We start from the raw sequence: 23,340 nt of genomic DNA, 5'->3' as shown, positions 1-23,340 counted from the left end.
CCTCAAAAGTGCAAAATTAACAAAATTAGATAAGCAAAACAGAGATGAGCTGCAAGCTGTTCTTTCACACAAGGAAGGACCTTTAGCAGTCCATAAACTGGCAATTCCTAGCCTGGAACTGTTCCTTTTAATTAGGTCAGCACTTCCCATGCAACATGCTGCACAAAATAGAGTATTTCAGAGCACATGGACACCCGCTTACCAGAGAAGAGCCAATACCGGAGGCACAGCAGCAATCAGGGATCCTTCCATTCCTTAATACGTAAGTGAGATGAGTGCCAAGTGCCCAGCAGCTAGGCTCTCATCCTGCCCTGTTCTGCCCCCGCTCACCTGCCATGTTTCCACATACCTAGAGCTGTTTAGGAAGCAGCTCATTTGCCAGCATATGCTCTGTGCCTCAAATTCAAGTGTGAAGTAGGTACCGTACGCGCAGGCAGACTGTGGCAACTTGGAGTAAAGGGCAGTCCTTCCCACCTGTGCGTGGGAGCAGTTGGCGAGGAGCACCTGGCAGGGAGCCACGCTGACAGCCCTGGCTGGATCCCAGTCCGCTATCCGCAGGCTGTTAGTGCCGTAGCAGCCCAAGCAGCCAGAGCTCTGTGAGCACAACCATGTTGGAGCGCAGTCACGTGCCAGCCAGGGTCCTGGCAAGCTGCTTTGGTGGCATCATCGTGCAATAGTTCCAGAAAACGTTCTTGTAAATGGTTCCTGTCCTGTTGCGGTTGCTGTCCCAAGTCTTAGTGCTGTCGCATCGTGGATACAGCTCCCAAGGCAGGTAGATGTAAGGAGCAAAACACACAGTGCACGTGCAGTCTCATCACTATCATCCAAAGACCCAAAGCCAAGGGACAGCAGCTTCCCCGCCCCTCCCTGCATTCACTGCACCCCCTCCAGACTGAAGCACCTCCCGCCCTCGAGCAAGGGAGCTCTGTGCCTGTTGACCAAAGCAGCTCCTCCATGGCTTAACTCCTGCAGACCTCGACTCTTCAGACTACAGTACTACAGCTTTTGTTTAATTGACTTAGCAAAAGCACATTCAACCAAAGATTATCCATCTGCTAATCCACATTAGTAGTATGTGCACACACGCTAAATCCCTGACACAGATACGGGGTTTTTCTGCAGTGTCATGGGATGCTTAGATTATTAGTGGCTTGCAAACGATGTCCTGTGTTTGCATCTAACACTACCCATTCCATGCAGGGAGTGCGAGTCAATGCACGCTACATGCTATACTCAGAGCTCTCAATTTGTAGAACAAGATGCACCTTGTCCTACTCTGCAAATCATCTGTGCTGCATCTTCACGCACGTTTGCCCACACCAGATTGATCTTACCATTGGGATAAGCTAGAAAGACTGCCTAGTGAGAGTCTGCCTTTCAAATCTGCCTTTGTACTGCTCTGCCTAACAAGAGCGACATATGGGTACCCAGGACATCTGGATGAGAGCAGGACTCAAAGGATGGGCTGACAAGGAGGCTGCTGTCACACCCTGGCTAGGAGAGGGGCTTGGCTCCTACTGGCTCACCTGGCATTTGCAGCTCTTTCCTTTTGGACACCCCAGCTCCTTGCCTAGAAGCTTGCTCAGGTGCTGCTCATCTCCTGGCCAGCTTGCTTTCCCTTCTCATTTCCCGCTGAGCTCTTTGCCTGCCAGCACACGGACTGGGCTGTTTATGTGAACTGCCTGGAGGGCGCCTGCTGGCATTTTACAAGCAACCACTTTTCCTCTACTGCTGCTGCAGTGGTTAAGTGTTTTGTTGCTATGGCCACACAACCAGAGGATTAGGAAGTCAAGTACAGTAGTTTCTTCATCTTAAGAGGCTAGGGTGCTAACCTGCAGCAGTATTGCAGAGATAAAGGTATTTTTGGCGTCATGATTAGTCTTTGTGCTACAGCCCTTCCATCCTAGTCCTGCCATTGTTCAAGGGGTGAGAGAATTTAACTCCTTCTTTCATCACAGATAAATTCCTTCTCCCCACAAAACAGGACTCTGCTTTTCCTTCAAGGTGGAAAATGGTGGCTGAAGATACCGTGACAACCATTACCTGCATGAAGTTTGCTGGGCAAATTCAGACTGACACAGCCAAGCCGAGCGAGATCTCTCTTTAGAGATAAACTGTACCATGCTCAGGGCATGTAGATGTAAGCCATGTCAGCATCCAACAAGGCAATGCACTGCTCAAGTCCTCAGCTAGCAAAGCTGCTATCAGTGTTATGAGTCCTGAGGAGGCAGGCAGGGCAGAGACCAGAGTCTGGCTGATCTGGAAAGGGACTACGAGGCAAAGGAGCACAATTGTGCCAGAAGACTTGGTTTCAAAGAGAAGCTCAGTTCAGCCGTTGCCTTGACAATTCCACCCACTCTCAGCAGGGTCTCCAGGCTCATTTCCTCTAGCCTGCACAGAGAGGAGCAGAGGAAACCCAGGTGACACTAGAGAGGAAAGCAGACAAGTGTACACCATCTCCACCCAGCATGAGCCTAGCAGGTTAATCACCTTTGCATCAGCTGACTTCACCGCTTTGGCCTCACAACAGATTCTTCTGCTCTCTTGGTTTCAGGTCGTGCAAGGAGCTTCCCTCTTATCTTCTGTTTCACCCCATGCACATTTTTCCCCCACTCAGCCTTTCATGCTGCCTTGTTCATAAAAGTCAACAGGGACCAAGGATGGACTGATACACCTTTGCTGTGTTGAAAGGTTCTAAAAGCTTTGCGTCACAACAGAAACTAACATAAGGTCAGAAAGGAATGGTTAGAGTGGAATTCTGAAAACATTTACCTCTTACAATGAGAATACTGCAGCTTCTCCTCAGAATTACTTACTAGGAGAGTGAAGTCATCCCCAGGGACTGCGGCCTGAGAAGTAACAAGCTTCTCCACCATCCTCGTCCGCTGCCTCCCACCCTGGGGATGCCAGTTTTAAACACCTGACAGCGACAGGCACTGAACATCCAAAAGCTTATAACCTCCTCAACCAGACACAGCCAGAGGAAAGCTAATTACTGGCTTTACCAGTTCTGAGCCTCAGGAACACAAACCCCAGGGACTGTGATCAGCCCCTTCCTGTGGTGCTGTTCTGCCTACTCTGTTTCCCTCCTTTGCTCCCACAGAGCAGAGGCCAGCTAAAGCATTATAAACAGCTTCCATAGCACTGCTGCAAGCTCGCTACCAGGCAGTTTATGCAGTCCAGCACTGAGCAGCCAGCTATGTCTTGGGAATGGCATGAGACTGCACACAGCAACAGTGGCATTGCTGTTATGAACAAAAGCAGAACCCAAGACAAGCTGCTTTCTCTCCAGTATTTTGCCTTCTTCTTGGAAGACTTGTTTCATCTGACAGCGAATGCAGAGGTGGGCTCCAGCAACAACTGAAAAACATCCTATTGATCTCTTTCCCTGGGGAGAGCAGTTAGCGTCACGTATGAGAACTGTCAGTGATTTTGCTCTGGAATCGAGAACCTTGGTAAACAGTCATATACATTTTCAAGGCTCTACTTGTTTGTCGCTATTTTCCACGTGATGAGAATGTACTAAAACGTGGCTGCTGGCTATTATGAAGGGAATCACTAGAGAAAGACTCATCAGAAAACCTGCAGAGACAACACAAGCGTTTGATGCTGTTAACAGCAACCTCTTATCTAAGAGCCTCTTTATCCCCTGTCGGCCTAAATGCGTGGTGTTTGCTCCACAGGCTCTGTTCTTTCTTCCCTAGCTTAACTCACCACTCTACTTTGCCAGACTGCAGCATCAGACTCCAGAAGGGTGCCAGATATCCTTTGTTATGGTATGAGATTAGGCCCAGACTCACAGAATCGTAGGAGTTGGAAGGGACCTCTGGACATCATCTAGCCCGAGCCCAACCCAGGTCCAGCCCCCATCTCCCAGCTGTGCCACTCAGCACTCACAGCTTGCTTCTCTGCTCACCACCAGAGTGCTGTGACTCTGCAGTGTCAGAAACATCACTAAATGGAAAGGAGGCCTGAACAGGTGCAGAGTAAGGTCTACTTGGCTTGAAACGTTTCCTCCCCCCTAAATACAACCATTGCAAATACCTGTAGATGCATTTGACAGAAAGAGTGCTATGAGATCCAGGCATGCAGGATGCAGAGAAGCCAGACCTTGTGGAATTGAGGCAGGTATAAGGACAGGCAGAACAAACACCCAGCTGCTATTGGCACAGTTCCTCACTCCTCTCAAAGGGCTGAGGCAGGAGCTGGTGTTAAGTGGCAAGCATATCCCACAAGGTCAAGCTCACCATGAACGGGCCTCCTGAAGCCTGTTTGTATACACAAACCCATCTGCTCCACGCTTCTCAGAACTATACGGAGGCAGCTGAGCATTCAGTTTACTCAGCTTTTGTTTTGCTGAGACATACTCTGCTCCATCCCATCTCACCTGGATCTGGGCACCTCCAGTGGGCTGCTTCCAATCCTCAGGAAGTTATCAGAATGGGTTGATGAGGAAGAGCTGGAGGACTTGACTTCGACCATCCCTGCAGAAGGCAGTCTGTCTTCAGACTGCTGTGCCCTGCTCCAGAGCACAGCCTGAGGTGATGATGCACGGCTCTTCCTCCTGCAGGACAGAAGACCTGGTTGAGAAAGCTGGCTTTCTCACGCTTTTCAACTAGGAAGTTTTTCCCCAACAGGCCAGATTTCATCCCAGCAGCTACAAACTCACGTTTCCCCTGAACCTGCCCTCCTCTCAAAGAACCGTGAGTCACAGGTTATGCAGTGATGGGGGTACACTGAGCTCTACCCGTCTTAACCTATTCTTTTATAGATCACCATCCATGTGACCTGCAAATCAGAGACAGGAGAATACATCAGCCCACACACATACAGAGAGCACTTTGTTTAGTCTAGCTGTAAAAACATCTCAAACAAGGGGCCTCCCAGCAGGGAAAGACCATTTCATTCTGTTCTAAACTCTACGAAGTGTACCAGCCGAGGAGCCCAGCCCAGGTGGGTGTTGTTGCATACTGACAAGGGCTCCAGGGACACAACGCCAGTGTAATTTTCCACTCCAGATGCAAGTACATTTCAGTCTTTCCCCTGTCTGTGAGAACAGCCCATAACTCTGGTTTCTCTTCTAGCCAGTGCGTTCAGACTTGTGCACAATTCGTTGTCCATTGCTGGATCAAGTCTTATCTCACATTACTGTCCAGGTACATGCTAAACAAACACACATATTTGGAACCAATCCACATCACTGCTCCACATCCAGGAGGTTCTCTTTTTCACATTAGTTTTTTCCTGGAAAAGTCCCAAGAACGTTTCCCCTTTCAACAGAACAGTGAAATGGGCAAAGATATTGCTATGTACACAAGTAAATAGGAAAAAACCGGGGCAAATTAACACAAAGAGAAGATACAGTTCTTCCTGAAAAGGGCCCCTGAGCTTTCACTGAGATCAAGTACTGTCAGCAAGTGCAGCTAAAGACAGGCTCATCATACAGTGGGAAGCATGATATCCTCCCTTCACTTCTTGAAGTGTGTCCACCCTCAAATATCACACCATAGACTCTCTCAAGCATTATTCATCTCACATTATCATAGCTGCCAACATCTCCAAGCACAGCCTGCAGTCAGGTTTGTAAAGTGAAAAAACAAATGCCTCTCTATGCAACCAGGCCTTAAGCCCACTTCTTTCAGGACATCACAAAGACACACATCCCTCTCAGCTATGCACAGCCCAACTCCCTCTCGATGACAGTGTTTGTATAAGCTCTGCTTGCTCTCCAGATTATCCATCCCCAACAGGCTGCAGCAAGACATCCATGCCCAGCTCCCTCACTAACACTTATGCCCTGATAGATACAAGTAAGAGGTGATGTCCTGCAGTGTGCTCTAGCCACTTTCACATCTTGTCAAGATCACATGTAGGCTTTGGGCTGCAGGATCCAGTCCGCATGTCTTGAGCATTCCACAGCACAGTTCAGAGCAACTTAAATGCTTCTAGTTTCTTACTCTGTAGCCACGCAAGTGGAAAATTCTTCTCTACTTGCTACAGAATTTTTGCTGTGGATAGGAAGGCTCTCTTCCCCGCTTCAGCATTTTATAAATTGACTCACAAAGTGCTTTAGAAAGGCTGCTGCCACTAGCATGGCTGTAGGCTCAGTCCCAGAGGACTTCCAGCTGCCTCAAGCACAACCCAGATTTAATTTAAAATAATTGCAATATAAAATAGCATCTTCATATGTGCTGAGGGAGAGGAGAGAAAAATTAAACTGAGAGGGGCAACTCTACAGAAAGGTTCTGAAATCCCCAAACAGCACCAGTAACTCCACGAGCAAGCAAAACACCTGTGCCAGAGCAGTCACCAGACAGTTTTCCCAGTTCCTGCTTCCAGACAGTCACCAGCATATTCAGCAGACTCCTGTAGGATCTTCTACCAACAGGGAACACTGAGCATTTCGTAGCCTCCCGCAAAAGCATCCTGAAGAAACAACCCGTTTCCATCTCACGCACCTTGTGTTGGTAAAGGGATGTAAGTTCTCAGGGGATTCTTGGCCATGCAGTCCACCTACCACTAACTGCACAGTCTCCTGTATAACCTCTTTTATCAACTGATTAAATTTCATTTTAGGGCAACAAAGCTTTCTGTCTCCACTGTTCCCTGGGGAGGCTGCTGCCAAATGTCATATTTCTTGTAGTTCAGAATGATCTTTTAAAAGCCATGCAATGCTTTCTGGACGATGTTGAACAGCAAAGCTAGTGAAAATGAACAAAAGCTGCTGTTCTCTCATCGGGGGACACCCTTGCAGAAGCCTCACATAGTCTCTGTGTGGCAAAGCCTCTGATAACTGAATTCCTCCCTCCGCTGTAGGGAACCCATGCCACAGAGAGCAGACCTGGATGGTGAGCACTTTTCTACAGTGCTCAGAGCCTGTCCTTTTTGTTCTGCATCCCACTGAGTGGGTATTTCCTCACCATGCTGCTTGGGCCTGTGCTCCTGCTGGCATCAGCTCCACTGCTTCATAGGTGAAGCTCCCTGCTGCTCCAGGGGAGCTTTCCATCCCCAGGGAGAAGTCGCTGCTCAGACTCGTGGTGCTGCCTCGGTCTCTCTGCTCTAGAAAAAAAGCAAACAGAACTACCTGAAAACCAGCCTGGTCACACAGACTTTCCCTCCCCTAAAGTAATACCCTTTCTGTTTGCCCTGGGGTCTCATGCTTGCAAGGCCCAAGGAAAGCATACCCATTTGTAGTCACCTTGTTGCTGGCACCCCAAGCCCTCAAGTGAACAACCATTATTACCAGCACCCCAGGGTGCTGATGCTCAGCAGAAGCACTCACTGAGCATGCAGATCTCTTCCAGGGTGAAGCCAGGTGGCAAACTCTTCCTTCTGGGGAAGAAAAGACAGGGTTACCTCAGCCATGCTCCAGTGCTGTGTGGAGGCTGGCCACAGCCACAGCAGCGGGACATCAGCTGCACAGGGGCAGAGGAGAGGGGCTGGGGCTGGTGTGCAGCACCTCCTAACAGTCCCAGCCCACACACCCTGTGCTTTGACAGGCTGGCAACAGGCTGCAGGCAGTCACATGCTAATTCAGAGCCAGCAGACTCCTGCAGGGTACACTTTGTTTCTTCCTGCCCCTCCTGAACTGGCAAGGGGTTAATACTTAGCAGCCTGTTACAACCCAGCTGCCCCAACCCCCAGCAGTGCCGGATGTGCTTGAGACAGAGCACACATCTCTTGGTCCATCCGTGCTAAAGCAGCCACATAATCATTAAGCAGAGAGCACATTTCAGCATGGGCAGTTTTTCAGAGCACAATGTGGCACCTCACAAGCCTCGGCCCCATTTTGCAGCCTTCAGAGTGCTGAATAAATTAAGGAAAACTGGGCCAGGACACCAGGGCTTCCATCTCCCCAAAGGAACAGCGTTAACGAGCTCCCTGGCTCTGCAGCCCATGCAGCATCAAGCACGGGCTCCTTACCTCTGTGACTTCACAGCAGAGAACTCCTCGGAGGTGATGTGCTTCAGAAAATTGAAGCAGAAAAAGAAAATCTGAGCAAAGAGAGAGAGAAGAGAGGTTCAGGAATGAACCTAGGCTCCACTCAGCCTCTTATCTTGGTGAGGAGGTGCTGGTAGGAAGGAGATAGCGAGAAATCTGCAGCCACCAAACTCCAGAATGCCAAGGGCTGCCACCATTCCATGTGGGCCTTCTTGTACATCTGTGCACCCTCAAGATATACACCCTAGAACCAGCACAAGCAACTCCACGCATCTGTGATAGCACACAAGCCACATGCAGCACCCATGCAGGAGGGCTGGCACTCAGGACAAACGCACAAGGTTACAAGCTTCTAGGAGTCTTAAGACTCCCTTCTTGGTGCTGGCCATGTCCTAGCACCCCCTCACCAGGGGCCTAAACACTAATAGCCGAAGTGTGGAACCAGGACTGACACCAACCAACCAAGCTGTGGCCCCAAAAACGCATTCCCATAGCTTATGCATCATGAAGTACAGGGCAAGGCTCTGACCTCGTATCTCCAGCACCTCAAAAGTCCTTTTAGAGCCCACCCAAACCAGTGATACTAGCAGGAAACAGGCATCAAACACTGCTATCCTAAACAAGTACCCTGAGAACAGAAAGTTCAGGTACTGCCCCAGATGAGACACTCACCTCTTCTCCCTTATTGAGTCGATCGACTAACATGTGCCTGGAAAGAGAACGAAGGAGAGAAGTCACTCACACATCAGAAAACAGGATCAGCAGAGGAGCACAAGTTTGGTTGTGGATATAATCCTTAATGTGCCTACCCAAAGAGAAACCAGTCATAGGCCACCGTCAGGTAGAGAATCTCAGATGGCTCCAGGGACGCATGGATCAGCCCATCCTGCAAAGCAAATGCAAGACAGTCTTCAGGCAGCAATCCTGGAGACTGGGACTTGGGCGCGTGTGACCTACAGAAAACTCAAAGTGAAACAAGAAGCCCAGCCTGCTCTGCTCTTCCTCCAGCATGAGTCAGACACCTTCCTGGTTACTGCACAATAGGCTCCAAACTCTGACCATCTTGGCAGTCTACAGGACAGAGAATCCCCTGAGCAGAGCAGCAAGTACCTTGTTCTACCTGCATGTGACACTGTATCTGATAGCAGGACAGTGTTGGCTCTACATCAAAGCCAGTCCGCATACTCTCTGAAACCAAGATAGCTAAAAGGAACATTAATTGCTCCACCAGCTTTTTCTGGTGACATTGCCACTCACCCTCCAAACAATCACTCCTACCCCAGATAAACTGGGTACTCACAGCCCATAAGGAGAGGCGCAGTAAGGAGATGAAGAGAGGAGTTCGATCCCAGCCAGATATACAGTGCACCAGGAGCCCGCTGTCATCTGATCCAGGTGGGAGCAGAAAGGAGAGGGAAACAAATGGATGTTGTAGCAAGAGAAATGACTTTTCTTTATGACAAATCTGTAGTGACAAGCTACTCTCTATACCCACTACCTAAGCTCAAGAACAGAGTTAAGTCACCAAGTCAGAACATTTTGTCTTGAACAGGGCAGCCAACAAATTGCACTGAGCTTCCTGGGTTGTCAACAGGATGGACTGTCCTGGTTCTGACAGTTGCTCAAGACATGAAGTCACTAGGTATGAACATCATTTTGCTGCCCACAGTATATACCCACTCAGTTACAACCCACTATCACAACCTATCCCCATATCAGAGATGAAGCTGCTCCAGCTGAACACTTTCCCTCAGTCTCATCAGCCTTCTTACAGATACAAACTGAGCAGAGGCAAACACAGGGCACCATTCCACTACTCTCCAGAATGTTTGCAGTGTGTCCCATTGCAGCTTGCAGGAGAGTCTGCAGTGGGCTGGGCAGGCAGAACCAGCCATGGCTCCATCTGACCAGCAGTGCTGACTTTATAAAGTCACTACATCTACAGGGAATGGGACATCAACTTATGGCAATACACCCCCTTCAAAGGGATGGGGTGACTGCAGTGACAGAAGATGAAAGGAACTCCTTAACAGCTGCCTAATGAGACTTCAGACTGGGGAGAGAAAATTCAGGTGGTCCAGCAAATAGGGAGCGCGAGGTAAGATTTTTCTATTCAGCTTTAAATCAGTAAAAACTTTGGTAAAGTTTTGAGACATCCCTTCAGCTCTGTGGATTCTTCAAGAGATCAGCAAATCTCTCTTTAAGAAGGGAGCTGGAGCCCTGAGATGTGAGGACCATCACCCTGTTTTGAAGAGAGAGAAGCGAAGCTCTCCATGAAGGGACTCTTTGGTATTGGGAACTGACCCACAGTTGCACTATCAGCCGATCTTCTGGAGAAAGCAACTGCTCCAGTTGGACTGCTGGGAGCAAGGAGTTTGCCTTACCATCACTATTGATGATAGAGATCAGCAGCTTCAGGTAGTTCTGCGTCTGTTGCACGAGGTCCCAGCTCTGTGCAGAAAGAGAAATGCTGAAGATAAGCAGGAGGTTGTTCTGTGGTTCAGAGCTTGCCATACTCTTTGTTTCTCTACCAGAGAAATAACTCCATTTGTTGAAGTGACAAGTTTCCCCTTGGTGCTCTAACCACTTCCACCCAACCTCTGTAAAAGGCCCTCTGGTCAGGCAGGAAAAAATCCAAGAAGAAAACAAAAGCTACTGTTACTATCTGCATGGCTGGCACATCACCTGTTTGCCTGCAGCCCCAGAGCTCCAAGCAGACCGTGCTCAGAGAGACTGAAGAGAGCTGGGAAACACTCACGGAGCGCTGACCCAGTTCTGCAGCCCCCCACAAGCGTGCACTCAACAAAATGGTTTGGCAGCCACGTCACAGCTGTGTATGCAATGCAGGGAGAAAGACACCGTGAGCAGAAGAAGGTCAGCAGCCCAGCCCCACAACCTGAGCCCTTCACCCCAAACTCTGACTGATTGCAGCAGCCCGCTCCAGGCAGGCACTGGGCTTCTGCAGTAATGCCCAGGTGGCAGCAACATCACAGAGGGGCTCTGAACTCAGAGACCTCCAGCACTACAAGAAGAAAAGGCAGAGCACATCAGAAGACGTTCAAGCATGCCACTTGCAAGCACTGTGCTGTGAGAATTTTAGCAGTCTGATCAAAGCCAGAACTAGATCAAGGAAAATGGGATGGCAAGAGCAAGAAAAAGATGAGGAGAGGGACGAATGTTTCATTATGACAGTGCTACTGGTGTAAGGGATGCCTGACACCCAGCAACAGAACACTTTGCTGTGTGCATGCATGTGTGCAACTACACTTATAACTTCTGCTAGAAAGGACATATTACCCTGCTCTAAATCCTATGCAACAACAACAGTTGGGAAATGGGACACACACCAAACCTAGGGTAGAAAACACACCCTTCTAAGGTCTCGTCTGCCCAATTGAAACCAACCTTGTGCTTACGCCAGAAGGAATCATCCCTTTATCCCTTTTATCTCTCTACACTGCAAATCAGAAACTTCCCTTCATTTGCCCAAACACAGCCTGAAGCTTATGCTCAGCAGCAGCGCTGCCCAACAAACACCTAGTCTGGGGATGGCAGTTCATTGCACCTTGAGCACCCTGTTCCAACAGAAACCTTCACAAATAACATTCAAAACTGCTTTTCCTCATTCGTATGTCTGATTTCAGACTTCAGATTTTGCTTCCCGTACAGCTTTTCTTCCCTAGACTGAAGGGTACTTTAGAATTTGTATTTTCTTCCTGTAAATGTACTTAAACATTAATCAAATCAACCCCCCCATCACCCTTGTGATTAGCTGAACAGACCAAGAACTTTTGCTTTAAGTGAAGCACCTTCTCCAATCCTCAGATCATTTCTGCATCTGTTTCTTACGCCCTCTTCAATTATTAATATCCTGTTTAAGATACTGGTTGCTCAGTATTTTATTGAACAAGTTTCTAGTAATAAACAAGCTGAGGTCCCATTAGTTCTGCTTCAACACTGCAAGCTACTTCTCTGGGATTCTGCTTATGCTGGCACTCACGTATTATTTTCATGCTGACAGACAAACACTGCCCTGGCACTTGGAGCTCTGCTGGTCCTGTGCTGCTTCCAGCTGCAGAGCGCAACACACACCAGCACACGGCTGACTGTCACAAACGTGGAGGGCCTGGCAGGCCCACTGCTGTGTGAAGTGGCACACGCTGATCGATATAAGGTGATGCTCCCTTGTGAGAACCAGGGCAAACCTCGACGCCTGGGCAAACATAAGAGATCAGTTGCCATTGGTGATGCTGTCGCAGCAATAAGCAATGGAGACACACTGTGCTCGGTTATGATTTTCTCCTTTGCTGTAAAAGGACAAACACATTGCATACCCACTAAGAAGGTGCCTAGTTATGTGGCTACTATTCACATAAGGGAAAATCGACCTTTCTTAAGACTCTCCATGGCCAAGAAAGTCTGTCTGCTGCAGGCACGTGCTAAGATTGCTAACAAGCAACACTGCTTTTAATTTCCTGGCACATTCCTCACCTTATCTCCCTAATGGACTGCTAGCTTACACAAGCTACAGAAACAGATTTGATGTTAAAGTTAGCTGCCTTGGGACACACCAAGCCACAGAGCTTTTTGGGAGAGGATTTCCACTGCTATTCTGAACAATCAAGTCTGCAGCCTCACTCCCACTGGGATGGTATGAAGTAAACCAGATTACTGAGACGGCAACAAGTCAGACTTCAGATCTTTAATGATCCTTCCTGATTAAATCTCTGACCTCCCACAGAGATGCCTACTTTCCTCACCTGGTACTCACTCCAATCAATACTGAGAGATTGGGTTAGGGACGCTGGGATACTTAATGGAGCATCTACATAATCCTGGAACAAACAAACAATTAGTCAGAGGAAAAAAAAAAAACAAAACAAAACAGGATTTGAAGGCAATAAGTTTCAGGGGGAAAAAAAAAACAAACAACCAAGGCTTAAGAGCTCAGGAAAACCCACAGCTCTCCATTTTGTACCTGTTTCCAGTTAAATATGAGACCTTCAGCTGTATAATCCCGGTCTTTGTACTCCTTAAAAAATTCACAGCCTGCAAGACAAGAGATAACGAACAACTGTTCAGCTAACTGATATCTAACAACTGGAGGGCCCTGTGGGACTGGAAGTGCTGGCGGCCCTGGGCTCCAGAGCACCGAACCAATCAAAAGTGTTGCCTGTGGGAAGCGAAGAGCAGTAATCAGTACAGAGTGCAGCACGGCCTCCCAGCAGCAACGGCTCAGAGCACTCAGCAGTAAGCACACTCACACAGCAGACAAAGAGCAAACTCCAAAGGCACAGCAAATGCGGAGTTTGAGGGACTGGTTTATTCTTTCACAAACAACAGGTTTCATCCAGGACGTGTGCTTTCCAGGGCCACTGACTCTTGCGCAGATCTGAGGCGTCAGCCTGGCACCCTGAGTGAGAAGGAATCAGCAAAAGACGTGCTGGCAGAGCCTGGGGAAAGACAAGTTTCACACAGCATCTGCTGCAGGTAACAAGAAAGGGCTCTGTCAGAGGCAGCTGTGGCTTCTCTCACATTTAAGCCTCCCCTTTCAAATACTAGAATTGCTGTATATGACGGAAGCACAGCTACACACCACTTCCAAGCCATCCCCTCCTGAAGTTTCTGCCCTCTGGCTCCTGTTTTTCTCCAACAACTATTTGAAGTTGCTGCTGCAAACTGCAGTCACTTAGTCACAGCTGAGCAACACTATTAGCACTGCGGATGCCTGCAGGCTACACAAAACTCCTCTCTTGAGATACTGTGTGTGCCACATAAGCTTCACAGTTCCTATATCACCAAGATAGCCCTGTGCCAGGCACTGCATGCACAAGCAACAATTCCTAGTCTGCAAGTCATAAGTAATTTCAGTGGTGAAAAATTGGTATGTAGAAGGACAAGACTAGTTCTAGAGACCACAGAGCCAGTCCAACTGTCAGTTGAGATTTAACTGCAATTAAACACAGGCTTAAAGCAAAGAATGGGGGATTACAGCAGTAAGTGTTGGCACCCGCAAGTGCCAACTACCAGTCAGATGGAAAGGAGGGCTTTTGTACTAGAGAGCACATCAGCTTCGTCAGATACCCCATTTTAACCTAAATCTTTCACCCTAAGCAGTCACGTCTGCACACTTGTTCGTTCACCTATGACAACAGGATCTCACAATCTCAGAGACAAACTCTTCCGATGCAAACCTGGAAACATTAATAAGAACATATCACAGCATTTCACCAGGCACTAGAGGGGTTGCTGATCTGTAGACGTGTACGCCTCAGATTTAACAGAATGACAGTACTGTATTTTCCTCTGGGACAGCACTGTTAAAATCAGGCAACACCTGCAGGGAGTTTCCAGTTTGATAAGGCTTATCTCTACTGCAGCACTGAAGAGCCACTAAGAGACAGCAGCTGTCCCAGAAGAGCACACTATGCAGATCCCCACATGGTAAAAACTCTACAGCTTATCTTTATAGAATCACTGCCTCCTCATTCTTTACAAATGCAAAGAATCAGTGCTCAATGTCTCTCCCAGGATCTACATTTAAGAAGACAAATAGCAGTGAAATGTACCTGATACAGAAAGCAGAAATACTCTTATTTCTGTACATCTCTGCAATCTGTAAGGAAAGTTCAACAGAAATCTTCAGGCAGCTTCTCTGAGTTGTCACTAATTTCTGTATTAAAAAAAATACACCTCCCTTCATGCACTCTACCGCCTGGGTGAGTAAGAGCAATAACTAGTCATCAAGGAAAAGTCTGGGTTTGGATCATGCATAACCACTTTCCTTTTTTCACCCCCTATCTCCTTCTTCGTGCGCAAGGGAGAAGAATTCTTTCTCACAGGCAGACTTCAAACACAGCAGCCTCATATCCAATCACATTACCGAGCCTGACAGCAGCAGCCAGCCAGCAATATTCAGCTCATCTTTAAAAGTGCAGCAAGTGACCCAGCACTGGTTGCTAGGCACGGGGACTGATCTAGCCAGAGAGGCAGACTGGAGTGGTTCACATCCCAGTCATACACTGCAGGCTCAGATGAACAGCTCTACCTAGCACTGAGAATATATTACAGAGGCTCTCTGGAAGCACTAGAACTAGGAAAAGTTCCTAAGAATTGTTGTTTTATATATAGCTTGCTTCATGTTATGTTCTGCATCAAGCAGTAGGCTGGAGTTGCAGGGGTGTCAAAGGCCATCTTAACCTCAGCTCTACCACTTGGACTTTTTCTCTGTGCTTGAATTCATTAGAAATACTAAGAAATTCTTTTGCCACCTCAGAGTGCCTAATGCAGACTCGCACTTCCACATCATCCACATTCAGCGTACCGTTCTCAGTTTAAAAGAGCTTCTCTCCAGGGTGAACAAAGGAAACATTAAGCAAGCCACAGTCATTCCACCACACGCACAAGTAGTTCCCAGTCCCCAGAAGCAGATTGTCACCTGTCCCTTGGGAGTCCCTCTGGACATCAGTCCTGTACCTGGATATGGGATGGAGAGAAGCGTGAAATCAGCGTAACGTTGAGCTTTGTCCACCTTCTCAGAAGACGTCACACTGCACAGGACAAGAGGAAAACAGCAGACATTTGTATGTTGTTTTCCCAGGAGACGCAGCATCCGAAAGCTACCTGTTGCACTACCCCACATAATGACTGGACTCAGGAGTCGGCAGGGGCCAAACTTATGCAACACATTCAGATTAACAGGTACAGCCCCAAAACAATACAACCCTCATTCAAGAGAAATACCAGGAGAAACATCTCTACCTACTCTTACACACAAGTAGAGGGCTCCTTTAACTCTCCCCTTTCTGAGAAGGGGGTTGTCAAATTACCTCAAGCTCTACAGAGAAAGCCTATTCAGACTGCAGAGAACAGGTGAAAGTAGTTATTTTGCCCACTCATACAGCCTTCTCTGGCATAAAACCTTGGGGTTCTCTCTACAGCATCGACCAACTGATCCTTCTGCTCTGCCCTTCTGGTGACTGCTCCCAGGATGCTGAGTACGTGCCCCGTAACAATTTCCCAGTAAGGGCTGCGAGCTGCAACTCAAAGCCTGTAGAAAAACAAGTGAACCCAGACTCACTTCAAGCCAAACTTCACCTTCTTGTTTTCCACCATCAGATCACAGATATATCGGACAGACAGGTACCGAAGCAGCTTGATGTCATGTCCTCTGACCTTGTCAAACAGCTGGGAGTCTGCATTTCTGTGAACAGAACAAGGCAAAGTGAGATCAGCAAGGAAGACTGACCACTGCCTGCATGATAGTGCCATAGTTCTTCCCTGAACCGCTTCTAGTCAGAAGGCCCACAGGAAAAGCCTTATCTCCATAGGTAGGAGTCAGATTCTGCACTGAACTGATACTGCAAAATTAGTTCTTTGGGTCTCCTTCCCCATACCTTGCTTTGTTTGGCAACAAGCAAGGAAAATGCAGAATATTTTCTTCACCTTGGAGATCTACTTTTTTTTTGTGAAGCAAAAATTTCTGTGTAATTCAAGCTTCTTTTAAATGGCCCTATATCTTCCTGTCTCTGACTCTTCCCTCTGGCAGTAGATTAGCAGGCACCAGTTATATTGGGTTCAGCCAGCCATTAGCATTCAAGGTTTTTTTCAAAGCAAGGAATGAACTCATTTCAGCGATGCATACAAACCTCAGTGCAGAATCTTCCTCCGAAATGTCTTCTGCATCTGCCCAAGCATCGTCAGAACCCCCTGCAAAGAAGGCATTAAGAAATGAAACTTGTGTAAATCAACACAATCCCCAATCCTACAGACATACGCGTGCCTGAAATTGTAATGGATTGGCACCCTTTCTCCTTGTGGAGGATTTCTGAGAGAAACACTTCCTCCTCCTGAACAGCATGTTTTGTAATGTAGCCCATCCTTCTCTTATCCTTGCAAAAGACCTAATCAGGTCAAACCCATGACTGACAGCTAGAAGGACACCCCCGATGGTGCTGCACAGTCCTTTGTCAAACCAAGCTCCAGATCCTATACTACAGACACTCAATACTCTCCTGAGGAGTTCTCCCTAACGCCCAGTAGGAGGATTTGATTCCCAATGACTAGCTAGTAATAGCAAAGTTTTATTTATTCCCACCCTCAGCGCCTGGGAATCAGTACCCAGAAATCAGTACCCTGAATCCTTTGGGCTGCCTTACTTGCCTACTACGCTACTGTTCCTGTAATTCACTCTTCAGCTTCAAGTTCTTCTGCTGTTTCCTCTTGCATTATGAGTATGGCGCTCTGTCCTGTGGTATGGTGCTTGGAGACACCACATTTCACTTTGCCCTGTCATTGCAGGACTGCCACGAGCCAGGCCCATGACAGAGTTCCGCTCCTGCTGTCCCAACCAGACCGGTCTCATGCCCTGTTTCCCAGGCCTGAGAAGCCAAATCAGGCAGCTAGTGATGCATGGCTCCTCACTTACCTGAGAAGATGTAGTTGTAACCGGTGCGCCCGTAGAGCTCTCCCCAGCCAGCCAGTGTTGCCGACCTGCAAATATGCTGGAGGAAGATTTCATTATTAACCACACGCACTCCAAGAGTCTGCCCAAAACCCAGCCTCTGGTCCACGTGCTGTCACGTTCCACATACACGGCTGGTCCCTACAGATCTGCCTCTCAGCAATTTCCTCTGCAGCCCTGATCCAGATCAAGTTCCCCAAACACATAAGACTCCCAAGTGTCTTTATCTGTAGCTAGTTCTTCTATCACTTTTTCCAGCCATACTTTTCAATGCGCTAATACAGACAATTCCTGCTAAAATTAGCAACGCCTATGCTCTGTTAACACGCTCCTTGAACTTTACCTTCCACACTCCTGTTGATAAGATTGCAGCTGGTCCCACTGCCACCCCGGGCAGTTTGCTCCTGCTGGAAAAGGTCAGCAGGTTCAGCCCACGATGGCTTCAGCAAAGCCAGATTAATGTTGTCACAGGTATGATTTTACTATTCATACAGTTTCTAAATTTAACTAAGAAAACTGTATTAAACTACAGAAATTCTAAACAAGACTACTCCTACAGGGCTTCAGAACAGTTTAAGTAATCCACATAAAAACAAATCTAATTTCACTTCCTTACAGATCCCCTTGCAGACAAGCCCACACATTCATAAGACCATTTATGCAATCTTGCCTCCCCAGGGAACATAACATGGGAACTTCTCTTCAGGGATAAAAGTTATTCAAAGGGAGCTCGCTGCTGGAAAGAGGAAGGGGCAGGAAGTGACAACAGCTGTCTTTCCCCTCTCAAAGGCCAAACAACTTTGGTCCTTCAGAAGGAACACATATATAGAAAAAAACATTAGATCTTTGGTGCAGTGTTCATGACAGGGTGGGGTAAGACAGCCTCAAGTCCCCACAGATGATTTATGCAGCCTAGACAGCAAATATTGCTTACTACTACAGGCTGCCTGCCTGTAGCTAAGAATAGATTTTTACAGCATTAGGAAAGGTGACAGCCGACTGAAGATGTGGCTGCACAGTTCGAATGGCACGGAGAAAGGTCATTTTCTAAGTTAAGACAGGTAGCCCACAGAGCTTTACCTTTCCCTTGTACAGAATGACTGGGCAGACAAATCGTCCTCTACACCTCGCCATCTTACTTCGGTTGATGAGGTCCTGCAGTTTGCCAACCTGCACGGTGCTCTCAAACCTATTGGACAGAGATTCAGTTCAGTACACAGAGCACTTTCCCAGCTGTCTTTGAATGAAGTCTCTACGTGCCCCCTGGGTGGCGACCCCCATCCCTTTGGCTTAAAAGGCAGCTCTGAACTTAGCAAGCAAGAGGCTGTTTCTCTAAGAACTGTTTGCCCTGCTATACAATACAGTTCACTTTTGCAAGCGAAAATAAAGAAAAGAGAGAATCAAAGTTTGAACACTCAATGAACCGTAGTAGTTCTGGTCACCTGAGCACGTGCACTGCTGGGTGATTAGCCAGCGGGCTGCACACTGGCTAGCGGGTTGCGGAGGGCAGTTAGATGAATGTCAGCTGCAACTGAACTACTAAATTCTATTTGTTTTTCTGGTTAAAGTAAAACAGAAACGTGTTCTGAGCTGGAGACATATTTTGGAAGCAAGTTCAAATTGTGGTAATTTTTCCAAGTATCAGTGTAAATTTGATAGGAATTCAAGCTGCCCTTTGAATGATGCAGACCTTCCAGAGGTATGGTCAACGCAGGGGGAACTAGAGTTTCCACAAGGAACTAGAGAAGCATCCAGACTGACATTACAGAAACCAGATGAAGTCCAGTGACACAGAACTGCATGATCATGCGCTCAGAGAAGAGGAACAAGAATTTCCAGTTAGCTGTTTCCAGCAGCAAAGCTCAGCACATGAACTCAGATGAACTTACTGGCCTGGGGATGCCTTTAAGTTATCAATACAGCAGGTCTTACCAAAGGGAGGACAACAAAGACCGTGGGAAGCTCTCCATGGGATGGAGAAATATGAGCACAGCTGTGCAGAGCAGATGTTGGGTGAGGTAAGGCACCTGATTCCAGCCATCTGCAGCCACGAGGTGCACATGTGCGCAGCGAGGCACAGCAAGCTTACAGGGTTGGCCAGGGACAGAGTGTTGCAACAAAACTGCCGTGCGCTCGACTGAGCAAATGGAGATTAAGAGAGGGCACAACAATACGTGCATTGGGGTGAGCAAGAGAACTTAGCAACGGAGAAGGAGAAGAACCAAAAGGTGACTAATAATATTAAAGAAAAAATTAATACCTTATGCTAGAAATTAGAAGAAAGTTTCTAGGCTTTAGAATCAGTATGAGTGTAAAGCAACCTACCTGCAGCAGGCATTCGGGCAAGGATTAGAAAAAATAAACCACTATTAACATGGAAATCGATCCATTTATAGGAGACAACACAAGGTACTGCCAGTGGAAGCAAGGAGGCAGCAAGCAAAACCTTCCAATCCTACAATTTTATAAGAAATTAATTCCCAGAATTCACAGTGGAAGCTTAGGATCTCTCACATGTTTCCCTACATACAAAGGCTTCTACCAGCTCCAACAAGCGTTAACATTTACTAGAACGTAAAGAGTACGAAGCCAAGCTAATCTTTAAACAGCACGGCCAGGACGGAGCTAAATGCCAGCGCAGCACACTGCGCACAGAGTACGTGAGCTTGTGTGCAGGCAACAGGAGCACGCACCCAATCAGCACAGCCCAAACTGCTCCTTGCAGGCACTGCAGGCAGCCAGGAGCTGCTTCCCTCCTAGCACGCCCTCCTCAGAGAGCACGGGAGTAACACACTGCAGGAACAGCCACGGAGCAGCTCAAGACCTGGCTTCACGTGTCATTCACAATCCCAAGCCATTTTGAACCCTTGAGAGATTCTGATGTGCAGGTCTGCGTTTTGGGGTTGTTTTTAAATGAATGAACACAATTAAAGGGCATCTTGCACGCTGTTCCAGCTGTCTTTGTTTCCTTGGTAAAAGGAAATACAGAGGGAAAACAGAACTTTAGTACAGTATTAACAGCTCCATAGCATTGCTTCTAAATCTAAAAAGATGGGATTCACCAAAAATCCAATGCCTGGAGCTCAGGCCAGCCAAGAGGCATCAGCCCTCTGCATGCTAACTGCATCTCCCAGCAGAGGCAGAACAGCAGCAAGGAATGAGTGCCAGCAGGACAGGGACACAGGGTCAGCAGGAGGCCCCGCGGGGATGCCGCAGGGAGGGGGAAGACCTGCTCTGAAGAACAGGTGCAATGTTCTTACAGGGACAAGGGACAAAAAGCTGCACAGGTAGGAGTAATGTCTGCCTTGGAAATCGGAGCTGACTTCAGCAGCCCTGTGAAAGAACATCATTATGGCTTCCTGGGGCCAGGTGAAGAAAGAGGCGGAAGGAAGGTAATGAATCTTAACTCCTAATTCTTGGGATGTTCAGGTATTGTTTCCTCAGAAGTTTGTTTTCTAGAGGACACTACTGGGCAACCTTATCTCTGTGTTATCTCTGTGTTAATTCTCTCCCTTCAAATCAGACCACAAACCTGAGTTTCTTTTTCAAATGCAAAGGAAACATTTTCTGAGTAAACAACTGTTTTGGTAACTGTATATTCTATATAAGCCCAAAGCAGAGCTGTTTCTCTTTGGCTAGCCACAGTAGTATTGGAATTAAGTGTTTCTCCACACTGTTAGGACTATGTGAACCTGTAATCACATTTGTTTGGAGTGCAGACATATAAGTGAACTGGCAGTGAAGCCAAAGACGTGGCCTGTGTCTGACCTCCGGATGTTGTCATGAAGCACAGGCACAAAGAACAGGAGAGGAAGCAAAGAACAGGAGCACATCTCCATGTTTCCATGCCCCTGCAGTGCCTGCCCACTCCTGCTGGGGGAACGTTAGAGGTCCCTGAGCACAGAACAGGTGCTCCTGGCCGTCAGACACCCTCTGCTACTTCCTGCAGCTGATTGAGCAGCACCACACCATAAGGCATACTGCTATGGTGGTCTGTAGCCAAAAACACAAGCTGAATTCCTCCCACGCTTTCACTACCTCCTGCACCAGCCCGGATCTCGGCCTGGTTAGCCAAGCAAGCCCCTTTCACCCCCCAGCTGCCTGAACAGGATCAGAAACTGGTCTGTGTTTAAAACAGGCATTTTCTGCTAGTTCCCCACATGGCTTCAGAAACAGCTGCACCAGCAGAACTCACGGGGCAGCAGAGTTTTCACAGCCTAGAACTGCTTCCAAAAAATGTGGCATTCTCAGAAGCGTGAAGTGTCTTGCACACTTCAAGGAGATCTTACCAGCTGAACAAGAACATTACAAAGGTGAAAGGCAGCCCCAGACACTAGGTCCTAGAGGGATTGTTCCATTCACTGGAAGAGGTTTCTTGCGTTCTGTAACACAAGAAGTGCAACATTCTCTATATTGCTAACATTTGTTTGGTATTTCATCATTGTTTTGTAGAATGGTGCAACTAAAAACCAAATTTGTGGAAAAGTTATTTAGCAGCTTTTACAGAGGTTATTGCCCAGGAATCAGAAGGAAAGGCACGATGAAGGGCAGTCTATTCCCATGACTTCCTGGAAGAATAAATCTAGGCTTGAAAGTAATCAGTATTTTAAGTGTTAGTGGCCATCATGGCTTGCAAAGTCTCAGAAGATAATAGGAAAACATCCTTGCTTTGAAAATCTGTTTGAAAAATTAAATATCCTTCATCCTTGCAAGAACAGAAAAAACAGAAGCAGCTGCTTTCTCACCCCTAAAGAAGCGGTTATGTCTATAGCTTCAGATTTCAGTCTCTCTCTTTTCTCCAGCCTGCATCAAGGGGTTTAATCTTTTCCAACCTGGTGCAACCTTTAAACAGAATCTCTCCCACCTGACATCCTGTTTCCGAGCCCCTCTCAAGCACCTACTGCTTTTGTTCAGCAGCCAGCACAGCACAAAGCATGTCACTATCACTGCCCTTTTGAACACATTACTCTTGTCATGATCAGAGTTAAAACCGCAAAACTGCATTATGTCTTGTGGGAAGAGGTTCAGATATAAAACAAGAGGCTGTTGTTCCAGCCACAGGGAGCAGATATTGCTCAGCCTGGAGTGGAAGTAGGTCTGAGCTTGCGGGTCAAAGTCCAGAAACGCGTTGACTTGGACTAGGCTACGCTGAGAGCAGGCGTCTCCCACTGGGTTACTGAACAAGAGTGCCCACAGATCCGTGCTGTGGGCACCCACCTGCTGATACTGCCTCGGTCTGCCCAGTCCCTGTGGGTGTTCTCACCCAAGGTGCTTCTCAGACTATGATTCCCCTAACTTCAGCCCTCCAAGAGGACACAGCAAGCACCCCGCAGCCATGCTCCTGACCGTGAGCTCATCACACCTCCGGGAAAAGGGAAATGCCACCACCACCGGGAGCGAGCGGAGCACTCGGAGCCACAGGGCTAGGGCACCCCGCTTCCCCCCAGCGAGGCAGAGAGCACGGAGTGCAGCGAGGCACACGAAGCGACTGACGGGGAGGCTATAATTAGTCGCAGCCCCGAAGAGTCCAGGAGGCGGCCCTGAGAGCTCCTCGGGGCATACAACGAAGCGGGACAGGGGTCGGGGCCTTACGGGTCGGGGCCGGCGGCGTTGTCGCGCTCCAGCAGGACGATGTGCCGCGGGTAGTGCGCGCAGACCTCGCCGTGAGCGTTGGAGATCACGCTGTAGCGGTAGTCGCGGCCGAAGAGCTCCAAGCAGCGTCGCTCGATCCGCTCCACCTGCGCGCAGCCACCGCTCAGCGCCCGCCGCTCAGGCACCGGGCGCCGAGCCCCCCGCACAGCCCCCCGGCGCCCCTCACCTTAGCGGCGGCGGCGCCACCGCCATCCTTAGCGCGGTACTGGGCGCGGGAGAACTCCAGCAGCAGCTCGGCCAGGCCGCGGTCCCCGGAGCCCGCCGGGGGGCAGCCGCGGGCCGCC

General features: G+C 48.3%; 1 protein-coding gene across 1 annotated transcript in view; it reads right to left on the bottom strand.

Moving 5' to 3' along the window:
• Window positions 1–23,339, bottom strand: part of MTMR14 (myotubularin related protein 14) — a gene marked incomplete at its 5' end in the record, with an annotated part of 29,751 nt that extends 6,412 nt beyond the window's left edge. The window contains 17 exons of the mRNA XM_021409669.1: window positions 4,388–4,564; window positions 6,921–7,059; window positions 7,283–7,332; window positions 7,924–7,994; window positions 8,614–8,650; window positions 8,751–8,827; window positions 9,242–9,327; window positions 10,326–10,392; window positions 12,702–12,776; window positions 12,920–12,990; window positions 15,418–15,491; window positions 16,022–16,144; window positions 16,590–16,650; window positions 17,369–17,444; window positions 18,485–18,593; window positions 22,997–23,142; window positions 23,223–23,339. Of these exons, the coding sequence (XP_021265344.1) occupies window positions 4,388–4,564; window positions 6,921–7,059; window positions 7,283–7,332; window positions 7,924–7,994; window positions 8,614–8,650; window positions 8,751–8,827; window positions 9,242–9,327; window positions 10,326–10,392; window positions 12,702–12,776; window positions 12,920–12,990; window positions 15,418–15,491; window positions 16,022–16,144; window positions 16,590–16,650; window positions 17,369–17,444; window positions 18,485–18,593; window positions 22,997–23,142; window positions 23,223–23,339 (1,556 nt within the window). The remainder of the gene's footprint in view (window positions 1–4,387; window positions 4,565–6,920; window positions 7,060–7,282; window positions 7,333–7,923; window positions 7,995–8,613; window positions 8,651–8,750; window positions 8,828–9,241; window positions 9,328–10,325; window positions 10,393–12,701; window positions 12,777–12,919; window positions 12,991–15,417; window positions 15,492–16,021; window positions 16,145–16,589; window positions 16,651–17,368; window positions 17,445–18,484; window positions 18,594–22,996; window positions 23,143–23,222) is intronic.

Source organism: Numida meleagris, chromosome 11 (genome assembly GCF_002078875.1).
Source record: "Numida meleagris isolate 19003 breed g44 Domestic line chromosome 11, NumMel1.0, whole genome shotgun sequence".
Lineage (NCBI taxonomy): Eukaryota > Metazoa > Chordata > Aves > Galliformes > Numididae > Numida > Numida meleagris.
This window is presented reverse-complemented; position numbering and strand designations above follow the sequence as displayed.